General features: G+C 48.2%; 1 protein-coding gene across 1 annotated transcript in view; it reads right to left on the minus strand.

Moving 5' to 3' along the window:
- Nucleotides 1-748: 748 nt before the first annotated feature.
- Nucleotides 749-24,897, minus strand: part of LOC142002098 (uncharacterized) — a 31,193-nt gene continuing 7,044 nt past the window's right edge. Inside the window, exons 2-6 of the mRNA XM_074977930.1 lie at nt 15,886-15,983; nt 9,600-9,835; nt 8,734-8,986; nt 8,314-8,422; nt 749-1,863 (exon numbers count right to left, since the gene is read on the minus strand). Of these exons, the coding sequence (XP_074834031.1) occupies nt 1,610-1,863; nt 8,314-8,422; nt 8,734-8,986; nt 9,600-9,835; nt 15,886-15,983 (950 nt within the window). The 3' untranslated portion in view covers nt 749-1,609. The remainder of the gene's footprint in view (nt 1,864-8,313; nt 8,423-8,733; nt 8,987-9,599; nt 9,836-15,885; nt 15,984-24,897) is intronic.

Below are 24,897 nucleotides of genomic sequence, written 5' to 3' on the forward strand. Positions count from 1 at the left end.
TTGAATACTCCAGAACAGTGGGAGGCCATAAACTGGCATAAAATAAGAAAACTTGTTCCACAAAGGATCCTGGGACATCTTCATGGAGTGAAAGTATGAGTTTCCTGAGTTTCCTCCACGTCAGGAGTAAGGTGAAGGAGCTGTGGCAGGGTTACGCCCGGGCCCGGGATGTGGCCGGCCGATCTGGGGCCGCCCCCATCACTTGCCCCTTTTACAGGGAGCTCAGGGCCATCCTGGGCCCCTGGCACACCTCCTCCCATCCGGCCACTCTTGATACCTTGGCTGACGAGCCCCAGCAGGCCCCGGAGGCAGAGTATGCCCCGGAGGTAAGCCCCGCACCCCAGGGGCTCCCCCAGGAGCCCACCCCTGGGGCACCGGAGAAGGAGGAGGAGGGAGGATCCTCCTCCAGCGATGGGGGGCTCCAGATACACATCCTGTCCCAGAGCTCCAGCAGGGAGTCCGTGGCATGGGGGGCCTTTATGTGCACGTTCGAGCGTGTTGCGGACTACCTGGCCCCTCATGCCGCGCCGGCCGCCGCTCTGCCCGCCCCACCCACTGTCGCACCGCCATCCACCACCGAGGGCCCTTCCGCCGAGGGTGACCTGGGGCCAGCTGACACCTGCTGGCCATATCTACTGGTCCGCCTGGCCCCCAGCCAGGGCTGAGGCCGAGGTGCGGGTTGCGGCCGCCCACCCCCAGCGCTGGACATTAGGGGGTGTGGGGCCCAGGACGTGGCTTCCCCCTCACCCCCTTTGTATATATCCCCTTCACTTATCTTTTGTAAATAGTTTGTATTAGACCCCTGTTATGTTATGATGATACCTGCCCCTCCATGTAAATAGTTCTCCCCTTCCTTGTCTTCCCCTTTTTTTTCTGTCATCTTATCTTATTATAATACATATATATATAATATTTATTTTGCCTGTAAATAGTTATGATAATAATAATAAGAGTTCAACATATATTCTGGTTTGACGAACAACATGTCTGTTTTTATTTACAAGAAAAGTGGCGGGGGTGTGTGCTCTTGGGTGCTCTGTGGTGTGGGCGTAGGGGCAGGGAGTGTTGTGGAGGATGGGGGGGCTGCAGTGGGGGCCTGCCAGCGTTCACCCCACGGCCTCGTCAAACTGGGCTCGCAGGGCCTCCCGGACCCGGGTCCCTTTGGGGTCCACCTGGCGACCGGGGGCAGCAGGTGGTTGCACATCAGCCCTGCCAGCCTCCACAGCCCAGCCCTGAAAGAATGCCTCCCCCTTGCTCTTCACCAGGTTGTGGAGGGTGCTGCACGCGCCCACAATCTGGGGGATGTTGGTGGGGCCCGCATCAAGGCGGGTGAGGAGACACCTCTAGCGCCCTTTGAGGTGGCCAAATGTGCGCTCCACCACCTGGCGTGCGTGGTTCAGGCGCATGTTGAAGCGCTCCTGGCTGGCTGACAGGTGGCCCGTGTAAGGGTGCATGAGCCAGGGCCGGAGGGAGTATGCCGCGTCTGCGATGATGCAGAGGGGCAATGGTGGTGTCCCCCACAGGGATCTCCCACTGGGGGATGTAGGTCCCTGCCTCCAGCCGGCGGCACAGGCCCGAATTCCGGAATACCCGGGCGTCGTGGGTGCTGTCAGGCCAGCCCACATATATGTCCAGGAAGCGGCCCCGGCTGTCCACCAAGGCCTGGAGGACCACTGAGCGGTAGCCCTTCCTGTTTAAGTAGCGTCCTCCACTGTGCTCCGGGGCACGGATGGGGATGTGGGTCCCATCCAGAGCCCCGAAACAACTGGGGAAGCCCAGGGTGGCAAACCCCGTGATGGCGGCATCCAGGTCCCCAAGCCGCATGAGCTTGTGGAGTAGCAGGGCGTTGATGACGCGGACGACCTGCAGGGTAAGCACATGGGAGACCACCAATGAGGGGTGTGCAGGGTGTGTGTGGCCCTCCCCTGCCAGGGCTCCCCTCCCCTCCCAGGGCTGCCACCCCCTCCCCCCGTGGGTCCTCTTACCTCCATGAGGACAGCCCCGACGGTGGCCTTGCCGACGCCAAACTGCTGCCCCACGGATTGGTAGCTGTCTGGAGTGGCCAGCTTCCAGACGGCGATGCCGACCCGTTTCTCCACACTGAGGGCATGCCGCATGGCGGTGTCCTGGTACCTCAGTGAGGGGGTGAGCAACTGGCATAGCTCCAGAAATGTCTGCCAGCTCATCCGAAAGTTCTGGAGCCAGCGGTCGTCGTCCCACTCTCCGAGCACCAGCCACTCCCACCAGTTGGTGCTTGTGGGGTAGCTCCCCAGCCGGCGGCGTGTGCGGCGGGGGGCTGCAGGGTTTGGGGTTGCTTCCTCCTCCCCTGCGGGCAGCTCCTCCTCTGTGGCTAGGATGTGATCAGCTGCCTCCTGCATGGCATCGAGCAGGGCGAGCACTGCTCCTACAGGGGCAGCTGGGTGGACCTCTGGCTGCTGCTGCTGGAGGTCCATGACTGCGTCACCCGAGGTGTGCATGCCTATGGCTCTGCAGACCGCGTGCTATGCAGGCTGAGTGTGTCTGTGAGGGGCCCTTTAAGGGAGCGGCTACCTGTTGCCCCGGAAGTGCTAGTCTGCCCTGTGACCCTGTCTGCAGCTGTTCCTGGCACCCTTATTTCGATGTGTGCTACTTTGGCGTGTAGACGTTCCCCTGCAGCGCCTACTTCGATGTGGTGCTGCCCAACTTCGACGTTGAATGTCGACGGCACCAGCCCTGGAGGACACGTAGACGTTATTCATCGAAATAGCTTATTTTGATGTCGCTACATCGAAATAAGCTATTTCGATGTCGCGTTCACGTGTAGATGTAGCCATAAAGAGACTACTCAATTTTTGACAGTTAAAGCTTCTTCTCTGGAATCTCCAAATAAAGGTCAAAGTTGGGTGAGATTTGAGCTATCTGTCAAGTCTATGGCCAACATTCTGAACTACAAATTTCTTTTTGACACAGCATTACAAAGAAATGAACTGGCAGAAAAAGCATCAACATTGAATGAAAGCTCTATTATTTTGGACAGAACTCTCAAGGTGAAGACAGCTTTTTATCTATAACAGAATTTGTGAACAATACAATGCCAAGTCACTGAAGCTTGAGGCAACTCTTGCTCTTAACTTGAACTTTTTTCTTTTTAAATGTAGAAGCATCAATACCAGCAGCATGGATGGAGTCTCTTTCTGTAATTACATTCCAAGGCCAAGGAACTATAGTCTGAAAATGTATGCAAATTCTATGTCTGTGTCTTCTGAGATCTTGTAGAGTGCAAGATAAGCCTTGAAGAGGAACCTCTTGGTTGGTGAAGACCCAAATCCATGAGTTGTCATCAGAGATGAAAAAAGTACCCAAAAAGTTCCTTGAGTAAAAATGCAGCTGCTTTCACTTCTGGGTACTTGAGTACAATTTGTGCATGTGTGCGTGTGCGTGCGTGCACACTTTTCCCTCAAGAAGTTTTCCAGGGGCACACCATTAATGTGTACTTAAATACAATAGCTCCACCCCAAAAAGGCAGCTGCACTTTTACAGAAGTAAACTTTTGGATACTTTTTCCACCTCTGGCTGCCTTTGAGCCCGGTCTCACCATGCAAGAGTGAGTGTTCAAGAGATGGGGATGGCTACCTAGCAGTGGGAGTAAGTCTAGAAGAACAAGCCAAGAAGGTAGGAAAAGCAAAGTGCTCCAGAGGAAGGAAGCTGAGCACAGCAAGCAATAAGCACAATGGTAGCTCAACTGCATTTGATTATTAGAACCTCCTCTTGACACCAAAAAGTCAAGCCAGCTTGCCTCTGAGGAGGAGCGGAACAGACCTACTCAGTGGCGAGCCCTTTGGACTGAACGATGGACCCACCTATGAGAAACACTTCTTCACTGAGCATGTAATTAACTTGCAAAATTCATTACACCAAGAAGCCAGAGAATTATCACAACTAGCTTTAAATAAAATCTGGATATATTTATGACCAATAATAGTTTGTAGTTACATATTCTAAAGTGTGGATAGTCTTATTTCATTCTCCAAGGATCACTGCAGAGGTAAAGAATAAATCCTCCCTTCATGACCACGAACACAAACAATTGGCTGGTTGTTTGACGGGGGTTTTTTTTTGTTTGTTTTGTTTGGTTGGTTTTTTGGCCTTCTTCTAAAGCTTTGAATAAATCAGTGCTACAAGCAGGACACCAGACTCTAAGGACAAATGTTCTCATATGGTATGTCTAACCCTATGTTCTTAAAATGACTGATCCCACATGTATTCAGCTATGAGAACAAACTTTACACATAATAAAGTGTCACTCCACATCAGGGTCTTACGGATCCCAGAACAAGGAAAAATTCTCATCAACTTCATCAGAAATTTGAACTAAGAAAGGACTTCAGGACTTAAAATAATACTTTCCCATGGCCATTTACCTATAGTAACTGTTTATAAAATTTTAAGTGTGTTATGGATTTGTAATACCCCTGAAAAAGCTCTAGCCAAAAAGTACCCTTGAGCAAAACTTCATGGCAAAATACTGCAAGAAAATCTTGTATGTTTTGCTTTTAAAATAGATGTAAACATCTTGTTAAATATAAAAAAAATTTAACCAGAAAGAATCTGATGGTGAGAATATAATGACCCAGTTTGATCCTTAAGGGATAATCACCAAAAAATATTAAGAATTTTTCAAGTTAAAAGATAAATATATCTGCCACATGAGATGAACTCGTTACTTTTGAACTATTACAACAAACAGATACAATCATACAGAATTATTCCAACAGGCTAAAGTGACTTCAGTCATCCATGGAACATTAAAGCTGCAGTCGTGTCTCGAGTTATGCAAGAGTTGCCTTTCCACGCACCCTCATGTAACTCAAATTTCGCGTAAGTTGTGGGGTGGCTTTTTCCCTGGCAGAACGCACATTCTGCAGCCAGGGAAGCAGCAGGAGCACCTGGAGCTCCTTTGGAAAGGTAAATCCTGGGATTGGGAGGTGGGGGGAAGTTGGGGAGGGTTAAGTCTGGCAGTGGGTTAGGGCCATGGTAGGGGGCAGTGGGGTTAAGCCTGGTTTGGGTTAGGGTTGCAGGGGTGGTAGGGGGTGGAGCTGAGCCAGAGTCGTGAGGGGGAAGGAAAAGGAGTGCAGTTGAACCGGGGTGTGGGGTGGGGGTTGAGCTAGAGCCACAGGCAGGAGCAGTGAGCCAGACAGTGCTTGGGTGGTGAACCAGGCCACAGTGGGTTTGAACTGGGGTGGAGCTAGGGGGGTTTGAGCCAGGGTGGTAGGGGGTTGAGCCAGAGCTGGACATGGGGATGGAGGGTGAGCCAAAGCCATGCACAGGTGGTGAGTGGGGCTAGGGCGGTGGAGAGGATTGAACTGGGTCCACACAGGGCAGGAGGGTGTGTGTGTTGAACCAGGGCTGGGGGTAGCAGGATTTTGAGTTGCGCTTAACTCACATTAATGAGAGTTAAGTACAACTTGAAATCGCACATTTTGAGGGTTTACTCTATTATTTAGGCCACTAGAAGGAACCTACACAGTTCTCACAAAAATAAAACAAACATTAACAATTCAGAGGCTTTAAAGTGAATCCTAATTCCTTGTAAATCACCAAGACCAGATGGTACTCATCCAAGAATTTTGAAGGAACTCAAATGTGTAACATGGAGATATACTTCTCTCATAGAGCTGGAAGGGACCTTGAGAGGTCACTGAGTCCAGTCTCCTGTGCTCCTCACAGGGCCTATCACCATTCCTGACAGTCTTTTTTTTTTTTTTTTTTTTTAAACTCTAACCTACCCCAAACCCCTGAAAGGCCCCCTTAAGGGCTGAACTCACAACCCTGGGTTTACAAGGCCAATGCTCTAACCACTGAGCTATCCCTCCCCCCAAAGGTGCTATGTAACCAGTCATTTAAATCAGCTTCTTTACCAGATGATTAGAGGGTAACTAATGCAATGTCAATTTCAAATAAGGCTCAGGGGTTGATTCCAGCAGTTATACGCCAATAAGCCCAACTTCAGTACCAAGCAAACTGGTTCATACTATAGGAAAGAACAGATTGTCAGTCACACAGATGAACATGAGTTGTTGGGGATGAGTCAACATGGCTTTTGTACAGGGAAAGCATGTCTCGCCAGCCTACTAAAATTTTTGAGGGGGTCACAACTTTGTCGTCAGAGGATCCAGTGGATATGGTGGACTTAGATTTTCAGAAAGCCTTTGACAAATTCCTTTACCAAAGACTCTTAAGCAAAGCTGTCATGGAATAAGAGGCTAGGTCCTCTGATGGATCAATAACTGATTAAAAGATAGGAAACAAACGATAAAAATAAATTACCACTTTTCAGAATAGAGAGAGGTAAAAAGCGGTGTCCTCCACAGATCTGTACTGAGACCAGTCCTATTCAACATATTCATAAATGATGCATGAAACAGCTAAACAGTGAGATGGCAAAATCTGACAATGATACAAAACCACTCAGGGTGTTTAAGTCCAAAGAGGACTGCAAAGAGTTAAATGGATCTCACAAAACTAGGGGACTGGGCACCAAAATAACAGATGAAATTCAATGTTGCCCAATGCAAAGTAATCCACATTGAAAAACATAATCCCATATATTCACATGAAATAATGGGGTTTGAGTCAGCTGTTACCACTCAAGGAAGATCTTGGAGTCCTTGTGGATAGTGCTCTGAAAACATCCACTCGGTGTACACAGGCAGTCAAGTTAACAGAGGTGGCACCACAAAAACAAAGAGAAGCCCTGTGGCACCTTATAGACTAACAGATATTTCGGAGCATATGCTTTTGTGTGCAAAGACCTGTTTCATCCAATGCAATGTTTTTGTCCATGAAAGCTTATGCTCCAAAATATCTGTTAGTCTGTAAGGTGCCACAGTGGGAGTCAAATAAGCTAACAAGGGTAGACACCATTAGGAAAGGGGATAGATATTAAACACAGAAAATATAAAGCCTCTATAGAAATACAAGATACACCCACATCTTGAATACTGCATATAGATCCACCCCATTTCAAAAAAGAGGTATCGGGACTGGAAAAGGTACAGAAAAAGGCAACAAATATGTTTAGGGGTATGGAATGGTTACCATATGAGATGAGATTAACAAGACTGGGACTTTTCACCTTGTAAAAGAGACAACTAAAGTGGGGCGGGGGAGATATGAAAAGCATCTACAAAATTAAGAGAAGTATGGAGAAAGTAAATACTGTCTCTCATGAGCCCTTATTCTTGGGTTACCAAATGAAACAGGCAGCTGGATTTAAATGAACAAAAGGAAATATGTCTTCACACAATGCACAGTCAACCTGTGGAATTCATTGCCAAAGGATGTTGCGAAGGCCAAAACTACAAACAATGTTTTAAGAAAATTACTAAATAAGTTCATGGTGGACAATTCCAGCAATGGATATTAGCCAGGCTGGGCAAGAATGCAAAACCATTCTCTAAAGTATCTCTTGCCTGGTTGCAAGATGCTGAAATTGGCAACATGGGATGAAGCACAATGATCAACTGTTTTGTTCATTGTCTCTGAAGCACCTGACCTTGGCCACCATCAGAAGATTCGATAGGCTAAATGGATCACTAGTCTAACCCAGTACAGCCGTTCTGAGGCTTAAAGCAAAATATGTCCAAGCAAAGGTACCAGGGAGTCAGTTTTGCACTTTTTGCTTCCTCTACAAAAAGGTGACACTATCCCTACATTTTTTCTTATAATTTTCTCTATTAAAAAAAGCCATTATATATATATATTTCAATGTGTAAACTTCCACAGACAGTAAGAATGGGCTTCACTTTTTCTAGCTACATGTGGGCACCTAGTAAATTATTTTGCATCTGAAATTTGAGTAGTAGTACTTAACTCATAAAACAAATGGCCTTGCAAAATTAATACTGCATGTTACTTTTCACATTCTTATCAAATTCACACCACTATAAGCAACAGTATTTTCAACTTAGTTTCAAGTCACCACTGTGATTGCTATTTATGCTTTATCAGTTCATGTCATATGTATGAAGCTAAGTATTTGTGTACTCAGATTCTTATGATCCTATTTGGAGATATACTATGTACTCAAGTTACAATAGTTAACTGGGAAAAATGAATCATCAGATTTTCACAAACATTTTCACAAACTCTTTAGAGAAGATTTAAGGCATTTTCTGAAGTTGCTTAAGTGTCCAGTTAAGACACATTTGACACTTTACCTGCAACAGATACACCCTGCTGCGAAAAACCTTTAACATTGTGAACCTTTCAGTACTGTACATGCTTTGACACCACAAACTAACATTGAGAACATTGGGTCCCTGCAGCACTCACTTGAGTAAGGGTCTGCGGCAGTGTTTTGAGGCTGAGTAGCAACTGGCGGGTAGTACTGCTTGCTCTCATAGCTGCTTGCAGATGTAGATTGTCCATAATTGTCACTATTCTGTACATAAAATTCCAACAGAGAAAAAAGCTAAAACATCAACACATAGCCCAATGCTATAAAGGTTAATAGATAATTAAGTATTCAACAATCTGAGTCATTTCAGTAGAGTCCAGTTAGTCAATAACCTTTTTATGCATTTGTCCATGTCAAAAGGGGAGAAAAACCTCAGTTTATAATAGAAAAATAATTAAAGGTCTCCCAGATTTCATTCTACAGCTCTTGATTCAAAATAGGGATGTATAAAATATACAAAAAAATAACCATGTAACCGATCAAAATTCTATTGGTTAGATGGATAAACATTTTACCTGGGGTGGGGGTACAGAGAGGTGCCCCAATGCCCAAGACACCAGCTTCGCTCTGCAGTGGGGGGCTCCTGGCTGCCAGCCCCATTTCATGCTGCTCCATCCTAGCAGCTGGCAAGGTCCTGGCTGCCAGGTCCATGCCAGACAATCCCAGCTGCTAGCCCTGCAATGAACTGCCCTGGCTGCTGAAGGAGTCCCAGCAGCCAGCCCAGTGCTCCGCCGGAGGCTCCCAGATCCAAGCCCCACATCATGGAATCTGCAGTTAGGGGGAGGAAGGGTGACCAGGACCCTAGCAGAGTTCAATTTTTACCAGAAACTGATAAGCGTCAGCTTACTAGTTAACCAGTTAATTGGTTAAACTCTCGTAACCCTAATTCAAAACTGACAGTCCTTAGACTTTAGGAAATTAAAGCTATGTATGTTCTCAATTGCATCTGTTATGGCACTCTAGTAATATGGCTTGATCCCACTGCATTTGTTGCTACATAAATACATTTAGTTTTTATGTACATTCAAAAAGGTAGCACATATGAGAGAATGTAATTCCAACCATCCTGGAAGAATTTATCAGAAAAGAAATCTTTAAAACAAACAGAATAATTGATAATTAATAACTTATCTCATGCCAGGAAACCCAAGGATTGGAATCCATTGAGCCTAAACAAATGTAATATAAAACAGTCTTTTGCCCTTTTTCAATTAAAGAATGGAAACACAGGAATCAAAAAGAAAAGAAATTAGCAGAACCAAAAATTTTTACATCCTTGTTATCCTTACTCTGCTTCCCAGGCAAAAAAGAATTTCCCATGCAATAAATGTGGACAAAGTTACCAACTGAAGCATCACCAAAAGGTTTCATGGACTGATACCTGGTAGCTTGGTGGCGTGATAGGCTGGGGGGGTAGGTTCCTGCTGATGAGTTCCATAGCAATAGTCCTGTGCTGACTGTGACTGGTATGCCCCATAGGCAACAGTTGCAACTGGCCTGGCAGCTTGCACTGTGGGAGCATAAGATGGTGTCACAGTATATGCCACCCCAGGTGCCTGCTGAACAATGTAACTTGACACAGTAGTTGGGTGGGGGGAAGCTGTAGCAGGTTGATTGCTGTAAGACAAAGGAAACAAGTTAAAGTCTGCAGCAGCACAAGGTTTTTAAACTGGGCCTCAGTTTCATAATCAAAATCTGACATTTTCAGCTCATCAATCAAGCTAGTACACACTATTTATGTATCCTTTGACTAATCCTGAAACTACGAGAAGTCCTGTGTACCTTTATAGACTAACAGATTTATTCGAGCATAAGCTTCGTGAGCAAAGCCCAACTTCATCAGATGCATGAAACACAAACAATACATGCTGAAACACAAACAATAAAGGTTGTAGCTCCTTCATCCGGCACGCTTAGGACCTGAACGAGGGGATTTGCCAGACCAGGGGAGGTCAGACATCCTGGCTGCGATGGGGGAGAAGGGGAAAGGCACCATCCAGCTGGCCAGGTGCCTCTCCTGGCTACTTGACAGCTCCCTGCCCTCAGGCTGCCTGGGGGGAACTCCCCTCCGGCTCCCTGCTAACGGGCTGATGACCAGGGCTCCCCAAGGTACTCTATCGCCCAGTCAGGATCCCCAATAAGGCACCCTGCCACAGGGCTGCCAGGCTCCTCCGCCCCTGCATGGGAAGCGTGTGCCAAAATTTCAGGTGGGTTATGCTGGTATGTTGGGACATACAGCTAAATGTGCACTGGGGGAACCCCATTGTTTCATTAGTATCAGGAGGGAGTTCAATCCAAGTACATCCTCCCTTTTCTTGAGGCTGGAGTGAGAAGGTGGTATTAGTTACCCACTGTTTGGTGACATAATTACCAGATCTGAAATATGCCAGGAAAATTATGATGGGAAGTGAAATAATGTAGCCCCTTGCTAATTTTCCACTGTTAGACTTATAAAGCAAACACAAAACAATGAATCCTCTGTAGTTCTACACTAAAATATTTTTCATCTAGCATCATGAGGGAAAGATTAACAGCTTGCTTTTGGCCATGTTGAATTTGTCAACAGGTGGCCATGTGCTGGCAGATGTTAGAAAGCCTGGGCTAGAATCATAGAACACTAGGACTGGAAGGGACCTTGAGAGGCCATCGAGTCGAGACCCCTGCCCCAATGGCAGGACTAAGTACTATCTAAACCATCCCTGATAGACATCTATCTAACCTGTTCTTAAATATCTCCAGGGATGGAGACTCCACAACCTCCCTTGGCAATTTATTCCACTGTTTCACCACCCTGACAGTTAGGAACTTTCTCCTAATGTCCAGCCTAAACCTCCCTTGCTGCATGCAGTTTAAGCCCATTGCCTCTTGTTCTATCCTCAGAGGCAAAGAAGAACAAGTTTTCTCCTTTCTTCTTATGACTCCCTTTTAGATACCTGAAAACTGCTATCATGTCTCCTCTCAATCTTCTCTTTTCCAAACTAAACAAGCCCAATTCTTTCAACCTTTTTTCATAGGTCACATTCTCTAGACCTTTAATCATTCTTGTCACTCTTTTCTGGACCCTCTCTAGTTTCTCCACATCTTTTTTGAACTGCAGTGCCCAGAACTGGACACAATACTCCAGCTGAAGCCTAACCGGCGCAGAGTAGAGTGGAAGAATGATTTCTCGTGTCTTGTTCTCAACACACCTGTTAATGCATCCTAGAATCATGTTTGCTTTTTTTCCCAACAGCATCACACTGTTGACTCATATTTAGCTTGTGGTCCACTATAATCCCTAGATCTCTTTCTGCTGTAGTAGTTACTAGACAGTCTCTCCCCATTCTTTATGTGAGAAACTGATTGCTCCTTCCCACATGGAGCACTTTGCATTTGTCCTTATTAAACTTCACCCTGTTTACCTCAGACCATTTCTCCAATTTATCCAGATCATTTTGAATTATGACCCTATCCTCCAAAGCAGTTGCAACCCCTCCCAACTTGGTATCAGCTGCAAACTTAATAAGCGTGCTTTCTATGCTAATATCTAAATCATTGATGAAGATATTGAACAGAACTGGTCCTAACACAGACCCCTGCGGAACCCCACTTTTCATACTTTTCCAGCAGAATTGAGAACCATTAAGAACTACTCTTTGGGTACGGTTATCCAGCCAGTTATGCACCCACCTTATAGTAGCCTCATCTAAATTGTATTTGCCTAGTTTTTTGATAAGAATATCACGAGATACCATATCAAATGCTTTACTAAAGTCTAGGTATATCACATCTACCGCTTCTCCCCTATCCACAAGGCTCGTTATCCTATCAAACAAAGCTATCAGATTAGTTTGACAAGATTTATTCTTTACAAACCCATGCTGGCTGTCTCCTATTACTGTACCACTAAAACGTTAGTTTGCAGAGACACATATCCAGAGCAGCAAACAGGGCTGAGAAGAGGGGTGGTGAACTTAGGGCCTACCTCAGCCCTGCAAGGCTCATGGTTCAGCACCCCCATGAACCAGCACTAGTGCTCCAGCCACACAGAGGTAGGTGAAAAGCTGTGGCTAGAGCACCGGCTCCCCACTGTGTGTGTTGGGAAGGCTTCTGCCAAAGCACAGGGCTGGAGCAGCAGCAGAAGCTGGCGTGTCCCACGCTCAGGCTACAGGCACAAGGTCCCAGAGGGGCCCTCGACCAATCCCTTCCATCCGCCACTCTAAACAGTAAAGCTCTGCATCTTTATTCAAGTTTGAAGCTCTTGTAAGTGGAACTAAGTGACTTTAAAAAGTATCACTGACACTGACCATACATGGAGGTCAAAAGGTCAAATTGGTATCAAATTCCTATCTGGTGTTAAGAAGAAGGGCTTTCGAAAACTTGGGGGGGGGGTCCTTTCAGAACGTCCCGTCTCCACGGGCAGCGCGATTCGAAAAGCCGCACTTTCGAATCACCATGACCACCATTATGCTAATGAGGCGCTGCATATTCATTGCAGTGCCTCATTAGCATCTTTCGAACAGGCTTATTAACATGCCCCTTTCGAAAGGAAGGGGCATATGTAGACCCAGCCAAGGAGCGCAAGGGTCCACTTTGACCCCAAGAGCGTCATTTTGCAGGTGTGCAAAATGAAAACTCAGAAGATTGACCCTCAGCGGGTCAGTCTTCCACGGTACTGTGGCTGTAGTCATACACTCTGGAGAACAAAACCTGAAGCAAGTCAACCCCACCCCAGCCATACCATTGGGCAAAGCTCCTCCAGAGAATAGTAACAGAGGGGTAACCGTGTAAGTGTGTACTCCAACAAAACAAAGCAGCAGAAATGTAGCACTTGATCTAAAGAAGTGGGTCTGTCCCACAAAAGCACATCACCAAATAACTCATTTTGCTAGTCTTTAAAGTGCTACATTTCTGCCGCTTTGTTTTCTCCTCAAGAGAGAAAGCCTATAAAAGGATTATGGGAGGAAGCATGCCCCAAGGAGAGAAACAGGGAAATTAGGTAGGTGGAATCTTAGACCATGCTGGGGAGCTGGCAGGAAAAAATATGTAAAATGAGTATGTGGAGGAGAGTGGGAAATGAGGGGAAAGGAAAATAAGGAGAATCCTCTGTGAAGACAGAATGCTCAAACAAGGAGAGGAAAACAGTGAGAGATCCTTGGAGAGGCTTTGCACTGCAAGAGAGTGAGATGCATATGGGGAGGGGGCTCTGTATACCAGGGAAGAAAAAGAAAGAAGTCCTGGAAGAAGGGTGCTTGGAAAGGGAGAAAGACAGGGAAGCAGACTCATTTTGTAAAGTCAGTATATTGAACAAGGAGAGGACAAAAGCACGGAGAAATGAGATTTCTGGAGGGACTATGGCACCTGTGATATGAGAGAACAGAAGAGATTCCTAAAGGCAGAGCAGACCCCTGGAGATGAGAAAAGAGCAGCTAGTCTAAGGTTTGATAGGTGAGCAGAAGGGATTCTTAGAAGCATCATATGAGGTAAGAGGATCCTGAGGAAAGACAAAGCACTTGGGAGAGGATACAGGAGCAAATCCTTGAAGGAAGCAAAGCCTTGGGGAAGCAACAGACTGGATATCCTGGGGCATGATAGGTTAGTAAAGAAATCCCTGGAAAAGGCAGAGTTCTCTGGAGATAACAATGAACAGAGGGAACCCTATAGAGTCTGAGACCCCACCAGAAGAATGCAGAGCAGACAAGGGCCAGCAGAAGCCCCAGCTGATGTGAGAAAAGACTAGAAGGATGACTACTGTGGTAGGAATTAAGGAAAGGACAAGGCTATCACATGGGAGAACTCCTCTGACAGTGGATGTGAAAATGGAATAAGGAAGATTCTTGAGGGGAAGCCCCAGATGGTGAATCTGAAGAAAAGGCAAAGCCACTGATGTGCATGCAGAGGATAGGATTTTCTGAAAGCAGAGAAGTGGGAGCAGAGAAGGGGCTGAACGGCAGAGACACCATAGCGTGACTGAAGAAAAGAAATAGTGAATGAGTATTCAGTATGTGAAGGCAGTGAAATGACAGCTGGGGTTGAGGCAGGGAACAGGTACAGATCCCAGTTATGTGAGGAACAAGGCAAGGTGAAGGGTGAGGAAGGAGGATAAGGACTGAGGAAGTGGAAACAGACCGTCTCATGGTGCAGGGTGAGGCAACAGGGAAGATACTAACGAGGGAATGGGAAGATGAGGGCAGAACCAGTGAGGAGGAAGCAGGGAATGAAAAGGATACTGGAGGAAGGAGAGTGGGTCCCCCCACATCTATGTAGGCAGAGAATGAGGCATGACCCAAGGAGTGGTGGGAGCAGACCCCCGCCACGTGTACAGGGTAGGGGATGAAGAAGGCGGTGTTGGTGGAAGTGGGTAGGGTGACAGAAGAGCAGTGATGAAAAAAGTGGGATGGAGGATGAGGAAATAAGCAATGCACACAGGGGACAGAAGCAATGGAAGAGGACAGGAGGAGGAGGGCAGTGATGGAGTCAGGAAGGCAGCAATAGTGGTAAGGGCAGGAAGATGAGGAGGGAGGTGATGAAGGAGGCAGGAGGATGAGGAGGGCAGCAGTGGAGTGGACAGCAGGAGTAGGAAGGTGGTGGAGAAAGAGGGCAGCAAAGGCAGAGGGTGCAAGAGGATGAGGATGGCAGCAATGGAGAAGGCAAAGAGGGTGGTTAGTGGTGGAGTTGGGGGCAGACTAGCAGTGATGGAGGAGGGTGCAAGAGGATGAGGAGGGCAGTAGCTGAGGGGAGCAACGTAGGGGCAGGAGGAGGGTGGGTGTGGCACCACAGTGCAGGAGGACAGTACTGGGGGGGCACTAGAGAGAGCAGGAGAAAGAGGGTGGGGGTGGAGCCAGTGGGGCAGGCGGGCAGTCCTGGGGGGGGGGCAGAAGGAGAAGTGTGGGAGTGGAGACAGGAGGGCAAAAGGAGGAGGATGGGGGTGGAGCTAGGGGGCAGAAGAGCAGTACTGGGGGGGGGCAGGAGGAGGAGGGTTGAGGTGGAGCCAGGGGGCAGGAAGAGAAGGGTGAGGGTGGAGCTAGGGGGCAGGAGGACTGTACTGGGGGGGGGGCAGAAGGTGGAGGATGGGGTGGAGCCAGGGGACAGAAGGGCAGTACTGGGGGTCGCAGAAGGAGGAGGATGGGGGTGGAGCCAGGGGGCAGGAGGAGGAGGGCGGGGGTAGAGCCAGGAGGGCAGAAGGAGGAAGAGGATGGGGTGGAGCCAGGAGGGCAGTACTGGGGGTGGTAGAAGGAGGAGGATGGGAGTGGAGCTGGGGGCAGAAGGGCAGTACTGGGGGAGCAGAAGGAGAAGGGTGGGGGGGGAGCCGGGGGCAGAAGGGCAGTACTGGGGGAGCAGAAGGAGAAGGGTGGGGGGGGAGCCGGGGGCAGCAGGGCAGTACTGGGGGGGGCAGCGAAGGCAGCGGGAGGAAGAGGGTGGGGTGAAGGCTGGGGCTCTCTTAGGAAAGGCGAAGCGGAGATGAGGAGTATGGCGATGGGAGCAGGGGAGGGGCGGCGGCGATGGAGGGGGGCTGGAGGAGGGCGGAGAAGGGGGCAGAGCCCCTTAGTCTCCACGCTGCATTTTAGCCGCCCCAGGAGAGGGAAGGGAGCGGAGGTTTCGGCAGCGCCCCAAGTTCTCCCCCTGCCGGCTCCCTGCCCGGACCCACCCCGCCCGCGCGATGCCCGGGGCGGAAGCTACCCCCGTACCTGTACTGGGGCCCAGCGGCGGTTGCTCCGAGCGCAAAACCACAGTAGTGACTTGCCGCCATCTTGGCTCTCCACCAGGCAGGGCGGGGATGGGGGAGCTGCAGGACGTCACCAAGCAAGGTGTGGGGAGGAGCGGCAGGCGGCCGGGGTACACGTGACCGCCGCGCGCGCGCGTACTCCTGCCTCTCGGCCCCAGTCAGCCGGGCGACGGCGGCCACGTGCCATCTCAGCGCTCTAGCTGAGTGGCGGGTGTTTGACGGGGCGCGGCTGGGGCCGGCTGCCTGTCTCGCACCTCTCACAGCTAGGGGCTGCTGCCCCCACACGGGCTGAGCGAGCGGACCAAGAGAAGGGCCGCCTGGGGACGCCTCACAAGCATCCCCAGGCGGCAGCCTCGCCGGGCCGAGCTAGCCTTGCAACGCCGCAGGAGGGCATCACCGCGTGCGGTGACGTCACCTCCATGCCCAACGGTCGTCACAACGGCTCAGGAAACACCCTTGCACCGTGTCAGCTGCCGTCCCGACAGCGGCGTTGCAGGGCCGCTCTGACAGATGCCGTCCACGCAGGGTGTGAGGCAGCAGCACCGTGCTGGCGCGTCCCGCGGCGGAAAGCTGCTGCACTGTGCGCGCGAAGACATCACTGCTGCATGTCACTGCCAGGCCGCCGTGATATGACTGGGACTCAGTGTTTGGCAAATGTCATCACAGCCTTTTGTGACATTGCGGCATGGAGCTGAAGTGTCATTGCAATAGCCCAGGACTCCAGCCTAAACCTCCCTTGCTGCAGTTTAAGCCCACTGCTTCTTGGCCTGTCCTGAGACCAAGGAGAACAACTTTCCTCTCTCCTTCTTGTACCACTCTTAAGTACTTGAAAACTGCTGTCATGTTCCCTCTCAGACTTCTCATTTCTGAACAAGCCCAGCTGTTTTAAGTCTTCCCTCCTAGCTCATATTCTCAAGACCTTTAAGCATTCTTCTTGGTCTTCTCTGGACCTTCTCCAGTTTGCTCCACATCTCCCTTGAAACGTGTTGCCCAGAACTGGACTTAATACTCCAATTGATGCCTAACCGGTACAGAGTAGAGCAGAACAATGACTTCCCATGTCATTAGGGCTGGTATTTCCAGGAGACATAGGTAAGTTTTATTGCCATTGTACAAAGTACTCTTGAGATCTAATCTGGAATGCTGTATGCAATTCTGGAATCCCATGTTTAAGAAATATGAGTTCAGACCAAAACAGGTGCAGAGAAGGACTAGTAGGGTAAAGAAAAGAATGGCGAACCTTACTGATGATGAGATCAAACTAAAGGAGATAGGACTTGTTTAGCCTAACAATAGGACAGCTGAGAGGATATATGATTGCTCACAATAAATATAACAAATTGATAAACACAAGCAAAGGAGAGTGGTTATTTAAATTAAGGGCTAATGCTGGCACGTTAACAAATAGATATAAAATAGCTATCAATAAGTTTAGACTTGAAATTAAGCAGTGGTTTAAACAAAACAAAAAAAGGAAGGCCAGTAGTTTCGTTTTCCTAGAATATAGACTAACACGGCTTTCTCTATCAAAACAAAAAAGCAGCAAGTAGCACTTCAAAGACTAACAAAATAATTTATTAGGTGATGAGCTTTTGTGGGACTCTCCCACGAAAGCTCACCTAATAAATTATTTTGTTAGTCTTTAAAGTGCTACCTGACTGCATTTTGTTTTGATAGTATATAGACTAGCACGGCTCCCTCTCTGTTACGGCTTTCTCTCTGTTGCTATTCAACACAAAGAAGTTTAAGCGGTTATTATTCCCCTCTGCTCGGCACTGGTGAGGCCACATCTGGAGTATTACATCCAGTTCTGGGCCCCCCAGTATAAAAAGGATGTGGATGCACTGGAGCCGGTTCAGCGGATGGCAACAAAAATGATTTAGGGGCCGGAACACACGACCTGTGAGGAGAGGCTAAGAGATTTGGGCTTATTTAGTTTGCATAAAAGGAGACTGAGGAGCAATTTGATAGCAGCCTTCAACTTCCTGAAGGGGGGCTCTAAAGAGGATGGAGAGAGGTTGTTCTCAGTGGTGACAGATGGCAGAACAAGGAGCAATGGTCTGATGTTACAGAGGGAGAGGTGTATGTTGGATATTAGGAAAAACTATTTCCCCAGGAGGGTGGTGAAGCACTGGAATGCATTACTGAGAGAGGTGTTGGAATTTCCATCACTAGAAGTTCTTAAGTCCTGGCTTGACACAGTCATGGCTGGGATAATTTAGTTTGGGCTGATCCTGCTTTGGGCAGGGGGCTGGACTTGACAACATCCTGAGGTCCCTTCCAGCCCTAGAATTCTGTGATTCTATGACTCTAACCATCAGATACAGGGGGATATGGGGTGTCTGGGGTAGAGGTAGTACCTTTGACTCTGCAGCAGCTGCGCCTGTTCAGGCGGACGGAAGCACTGGTCCTCACCCATAACTCAACCCTCACTGTTGGCTCCTAGCAGCTGTTGTGCATTACAATGACGCCATCCCCCGGGCAACTGCGTCAGCTCACAGGAGAAACACAGTGAGGGGGTTCTGGTCTGTCTCATATACCGACCTTATGGAGGGACTTGTTCCTTCGCCTTTCTAATGCACAGTCTCAACGGCGGACCAGGAGGTGTGGTGCTGCAAATTGACAACTCCTGTGAAGGCGGACGAAGACGCCCCACTGCCTTGTGGGTTATCCTGGGAAGGAGTAAGGCTAAGGGAGTAAACTCTGACAGAAAATCCAAAGGGGAGTCCTAAGGCGGTTCTGTGTCAACTTCTGGCACTGTCCCGGCAACTCCTGCAGCTGAGCTGGTACCAAACGTAGAGGTTATCCTTTCCTTTGGACTATATCAGTAAAGCCAAGAGGTGGGGCCTGGTGTCTGGGCAGCCCAGGGTCTCCATAAAAATTGCCCAGGCTCGCGCCTGCAGAGATAGTCCACCATCGCTTAACAGCGTTGAACCAACATGGGAGGCAACAGATACCGGTTATAAGCTCTTGCTCGACTGATGTAGAGAACGAGCGCCAGGGGTTGCTTCCGACGGTGGGAGAGATCATCGCATCTCATTGGACAGTCACCCAGCCAGTAGGGTACTGTCTTGCTACAGTTCACTTGCCTCACTGGGTGCATGAGGCTTCAGGTTTCCAAACCTGACAAGTGACTGAAATGAGCACCAGACAAACCAACGAGAAAATTGTTAAGAAAAGGAAATCATCAAAGTTTCAAGCTTGCTTGTTGGAATGTACGGACCATGTTGACCGGTTTGACTGAAGATCTTCAGGACATCAGCGACACCCAAAAGACTGCTGTCATCAACAAGGAACTGAAGAGGCTCCAAGTTGACATCGCCACTTTGCAGGAGACGCAACTTGCAGCTTCCAGATCCCTAAAGGAAAAGGGCTACACCTTTTTCTGGCAGGGCAAAGCCCAAGAGGAACACAGGGAGCACGGTGTCAGCTTTGCCATCAGAAACACCCTTCTGCAAATGGTGGAACTCGTCACGGGCGGATCAGAAAGACTCCTTCAGGTCAAACTTCAAACCTGCGCCAGTCCTGTCCACCTGATCAGCACTTACGCTCCAACCCTGAATGCCACACTAGAAGCAAAGGACAAGTTCTATGACGAGCTTAGTGCCGCCAGAGTGCAAATACCTGTTCATGATCAATTGTACGTTTTGGGTGATTTCAATGCAAGAGTTGGAGCCGATCGTGACTCATGGCCCTCTTGCCTAGGTCACTTCGGTGTGGGAAAAATGAATGACAACAGACAGCGTCTCCTCAAACTTTGCACGTACCACAATCTGTGCATCACGGACACATTTTTCTGAACCAAGCCACAGCATAGAGTGTCATGGAGACACCCACGCTCGAAACACTGGTACCAGTTAGACTTGGTCATCACCAGACATGACAATGTCAAAAACGTCCTCCTGACATGCAGCTACCATAGTGCCGACTGCGATACAGATCATTCGCTAGTCTGCTCCAAGCTCAAGCTGAGACCCAAGAAGCTGCACCATTCTAAACCAACTGGAAGGCCCCACATTCATGCCAGAAAGATGGCAAACTCAGAAAAAGCTGAAATGGTCAGAGAGACCCTTGAGGAGAATCTGCGCAGCAGCTCTGTGGGTGCTGATGCGACATCCAGATGGCACCATCTGAGGGACACAATCTACAATACAGCCTTGTCAGTGTTTGGAAGAAGAGCTAGAAACACAAACAACTGGTTCGAAGCTAACTCCAATTAGATGATTTTAGCTCACTGAGTCAGAGTACACAGCAAGCACGCAGAGTAGCCAGAAAAATAGTACAGCAGACAGCCAGGCACTGTGCTAACAACTACTGGCTTAAGCTATGCAGCAGTATCCAGACCTGTACTGACTCTGGTAATCTCAGGGGAATGTACAAGGGCATAAAGAAGGCAATGGGACCCATCCAGAACAAGACAGTACCTTTAAAATCCAAATATGGTGAAGTCATCACTGACAAAGCCAAACAGATGGAGCGATGGGTCGATCACTACTCCGAGCTGTACTCATGCGAGAACACTGTGGTTGATACAGCCCTCAACGCCATCGAGCTCTTGTCAGTCATGGACGAGCTGGACCAGAAACCAAATGTGGTCGAATTGAAGAAAGCTATTGACAGCACTGCAGTGGGAAAGGCCCCAGGCCACAATGGTATACCACCAGAGGTAATCAAGCGTGCCTTGGACACGCTCCTGGAATCCCTACATGAGCTGCTATGCCTGTGTTGGAGAGCGGGTGAGGTTCCACAGGATATGTGGGATGCCAACATTGTAATCTTGTGTAAGAACAAAGGAGACAGAAGTGACTGTAACAATTACCGTGGAAACTCCCTCCTAAGCATCACTGGTAAATTGTTCGCTCATGTCATCCTCAGCAGACTCCAGAAGCTCGCTGAGAGGGTGTAGCCTGAATCCCAGTGTGGATTCCGTGCCGAGAGATCTCCAATTAACATGATCTTCTCCCTGAGGCAGCTGCAGGAGAAATGCAGGGAGCAGAGGAAGCCACTCTATGTTGCCTTCGTCGACCTGATGAAGGCTTTCGACTCAGTCAGTAGGGATGGACTGTTTAAATTGCTCCACAGGATAGGCTGTCCACCACGGCTACTCAAGATGATCCAGTCTTTCCACAAAGTCACGAGAGGAACCATCCAATATGACAGCACATCATTGGATGCTTTCAGTATCAGGAGTGGCGTCAAACAAGGATCCGTCCTTGCTCTGACATTGTTCGGGATCTTCTTCGCACTCCTCCTGAAGCATGCCTTTGGATCCTCAACAGAGGGCATCTTTTTGCACACAAGATCTGACGGGAAACTGTTTAATCTTGCAAGGCTGAAGGCTAAGTCGAAGGTGCGGGAAGTGCTCATTAGAGACATGCTGTTCGCAGACAATGCTGCTGTTGTGACACACACAGAAGGCCAGCTTCAAAAACTGCTGGATCAGTCCTCCAAAGCATGCAAGGTCTTCGGGCTTACCATCAGCCTAGAGAAGACAAACGTACTTGGTCAGGACATTGCTGAACCTCAATCAATCAGGATTGACAGCTACATACTAGAGGTCATCCACAAGTTTACTTACCTCGGGTCCACCATCACTGACACCCTGTCGCTGGAGACTGAGCTAAACAGGAGGATTGGAAAAGCAGCCATAACTCTGTTCAGACTTAGCAAGAGAGTGTGGAACAACAACAAGCTGTACACTCACGCTAAAATGCAAGTCTACAGAGCCTGCATCCTCAGCACCCTCCTCTACGGCAGCGAGTCTTGGACCTTGTACGCCTGCCAGGAAAAGAGGCTGAATGTCTTTCACTTGCGCTGCCTCAGGCACATTCTTGGGATATCGGGGAAGGACAGAGTGCCCAACAACGCCGTCCTCGAGCAAGCTGGAATTCCAACCGTGCATACTCTCCTCAGGCAGCAGTGGCTCCGCTGACTTGGCCACATCAACAGGATGAATGATGGAAGGATCCCAAAAGACATCCTGTACAGTGAGCTAGCCTCTGGCAAAAAACCTCCCGCATGCCCCAAATTGCGCTACAAAGACATCTGTAAGAGGGACCTCAAGGAGGTAGATATCAACCCAGATAGTTGGGAAGAGCTGTCATACGACCGCAGCATCTGGAAGCAGGAACTACACAAGGGCCTTCAGAAGAGCGAGATGAAGATCAGATAGCTGGGAGAGGAGAAGTGAGCCCGTAGAAAGGACAGCAAGGACACCCACTGCATATGCAGCAGATGTAGCAAGGACTGTCACTCTCGTGTAGGCCTCCACAGTCACAGCCAACGCTGTAAATGACAATCTTAAATGGAGTTACGAAGGGCGCGATCCATAGTCTACGCAGACTGAAGGATGCCTAGGAACCATCAGAGTGAGGTTATGGAATACCTTTCTAAGGGGAGTAGTAGGAGCAAAAACCTCATTTGTTTCAAGATATACTTTAATGACTTTATCAAGAGAATGATCTGATGAAATTGCCTACAATGACATATGGCCCATCTGTGTCTGCTGTTAGCAAATATTTCCCGTGGTCGCAGATGGGACACTAAATGGGGAAGGATCTCGGTTATTACATAGAATTCTTTCCTAGATGTCTGACTTGAGTGGGTGGGTCTCATCCACATGTTCAAGGTCTAACTGATTGCCATATTTTGGTTCATGAAGGAATTTGTCCTTGTGTCAGATGGTCAGAGACTCTGGGCGGGGTTTTGTTTCATATGTTTGTTTGTTTTGCCTTCCTCTGCAGCAAGGGGCATGAGTGTCTTGCTGGCTTGAATAGAGTACATGGAGTCTCTGTAATTTGAAATCTTTAAATCACGGTTTGTTGACTTTTGTAATCCAGACAGAGATGAGGTAATTTCAGATTATTGCAGGAGTAAAGATTACATCAGACTAGTTATCTTGGCTTTAAAGACTAGGCGTGTTTAATTGGGTTATGATGAACAACCAATACATTTTTTAAAATGTCACATCCTAGTGCAACATGAAGGCATTGCACAGACGTGTCATCATATAGCATTAGAGCTTCACAACACAAAATGAAAATGTTCCACCAAAACAGCATGACTTCCTTAAAATCATAACACGGTGCAGAAAATGGTGGTGTTCCTTCAAATTATTGTCAGAACTTTACACAACACTATCTTTTTTTGCACTGAAATAGCAAGCTATAGAGGTTGAACCTCTCTAGTCCAGCACTCTCAAGACCTGACTGGTGTCAGAACAGAAAATTTGCCAAACCATGGGAGGTAAGTATTGTCTAGCAGCATTCCAAAACTTCCACTGTTTACTAGTCTTTTAAAAGGACTAAATTAGAGCTAAAAACAGCATAGAACACTGAGAGCCAGGACTGGTGTGTGTAAACAAATTTTATGGGACAGCAGGGAACTTGGCCGCAGTCATGATAAGTGGACACCTAGCTAATTAAAATCACACCAGACCACAGATTTTACCAGACCAGAAACTGCTGAACTAGAGATTGTGATATAAAGTGTCATTAAGGCATGAAAATGTCATGTTGTAAGCCATTCTCAAGACTCAATGTGGCATTGACATGTGATAAAGTTTAGTGGTCCAAATGGATTATAAAGACCTGTATACCTTCTGCACTAAGTTGTGGGTATGCATCATTAAAATCAGACTCAGAGGATAGCCATGTTAGCCTGTAACTTCACAAACAACAAGCAGTCTTGTAGCATCTTAGAGACTAACAAGTTTATTAGGTCATGAGTTTTGATGGGTCAGACACACTTCTTCAGATGATTGGAGTAGACAAATAGAATCAAGGTTTATATAGCAGGGAGGGAGGGGGCAAAAGAAGGATGGGAAAAAGGGGTTACTTGTCACTAGTAGGCCAAGTAGGATGATTTACTTCATCAACTGGTGCTATTAGTGACAGGTAACGTTAACACTATAACAATGTGGTTTTTCTATAACCATATTGAAAGGCCTCCTCTGCAGCCAAAATGAAAAGCAGCAGCCATCAGCTGTAAAGCTAGGAGTTGCATACTCACATTCCAGCTACATTTCATTACAATAGTGCCACACCTGTTACTGTGGCAGACAAAGTTAGTATGTCTGTCTGCTGGGCTGCACCTCATGCGGCGCGTCCAGACGGGGCTCCTTTTCGAAAGGATGCTGCCTACTTCGAAGTCCCCATATTCCCATGAGCTCATGGGAATAAGGGGACTTCGAAGTAGGCGGCGTCCTTTCGAAAAGGAGCCCCGTCTGGACGCGCCGCGCGGCGGCAAGGAGCGTCAATTTCGAAGCGCGGCTGCCGCCCGCATGCTAATGAAGCGCTGAATATGCATTTCAGCGCTTCATTAGTAAACTTCGAAATGGCCATTTGCATGGCCATTTCGAAGTTTGGGGCACGTGTAGACACAGCCATGGTCACGCAGAGGAATTTTGCCAGTCTGGGTGAGCTGGTCAGCCCTTTCCCCCTTGGCCTTCCGTCTCATTGGGGGAGAGGAGCTCAGGCACTCTCCCACTGAGCTACTACCTCTTTCTCCCCGCGTCTCTTGTGGATGTTACTTGTTCTCATTATCTGTCATCTCTCCTCCTATCTGCACCTTCCTACCTTGTTCACCTCATCTCTTTTTCTCTCCCCTCTCCCCTGGCTGGCACTGCTTTTTAAGCTCTGCCAGTGCTCCAGCAGTGAGGTCAGCCAGCCCTCATTGTACCTGCTGCCACTCCCTACTGTCTCCACCTGCAAGCTTAACTGGCCCTTTCTGTTCTTCCCCTAGCGCAGGCTGTGTCCTGAGCTGCCTTTTACCCTTCCAGCTGGGGTCTGACCTGACCGTATTACACTATACAAAGAGTGATAAATGCACAAAAACAGAATATACACAGTAGACTGCAATTTTAAAAACTATAAGTCACATAATGCATTTTGTCTAAAATGTTTTCGAGTTATGCATATTAATATCCACAAGCCAAGCACAGAGAGTGTGACAACAACATCTTTAGCATTTTTAA

The sequence above is a fragment of the Carettochelys insculpta genome, chromosome 27 (assembly GCF_033958435.1).
Source record: "Carettochelys insculpta isolate YL-2023 chromosome 27, ASM3395843v1, whole genome shotgun sequence".
In the NCBI taxonomy this organism is placed as follows: Eukaryota; Metazoa; Chordata; order Testudines; family Carettochelyidae; genus Carettochelys; species Carettochelys insculpta.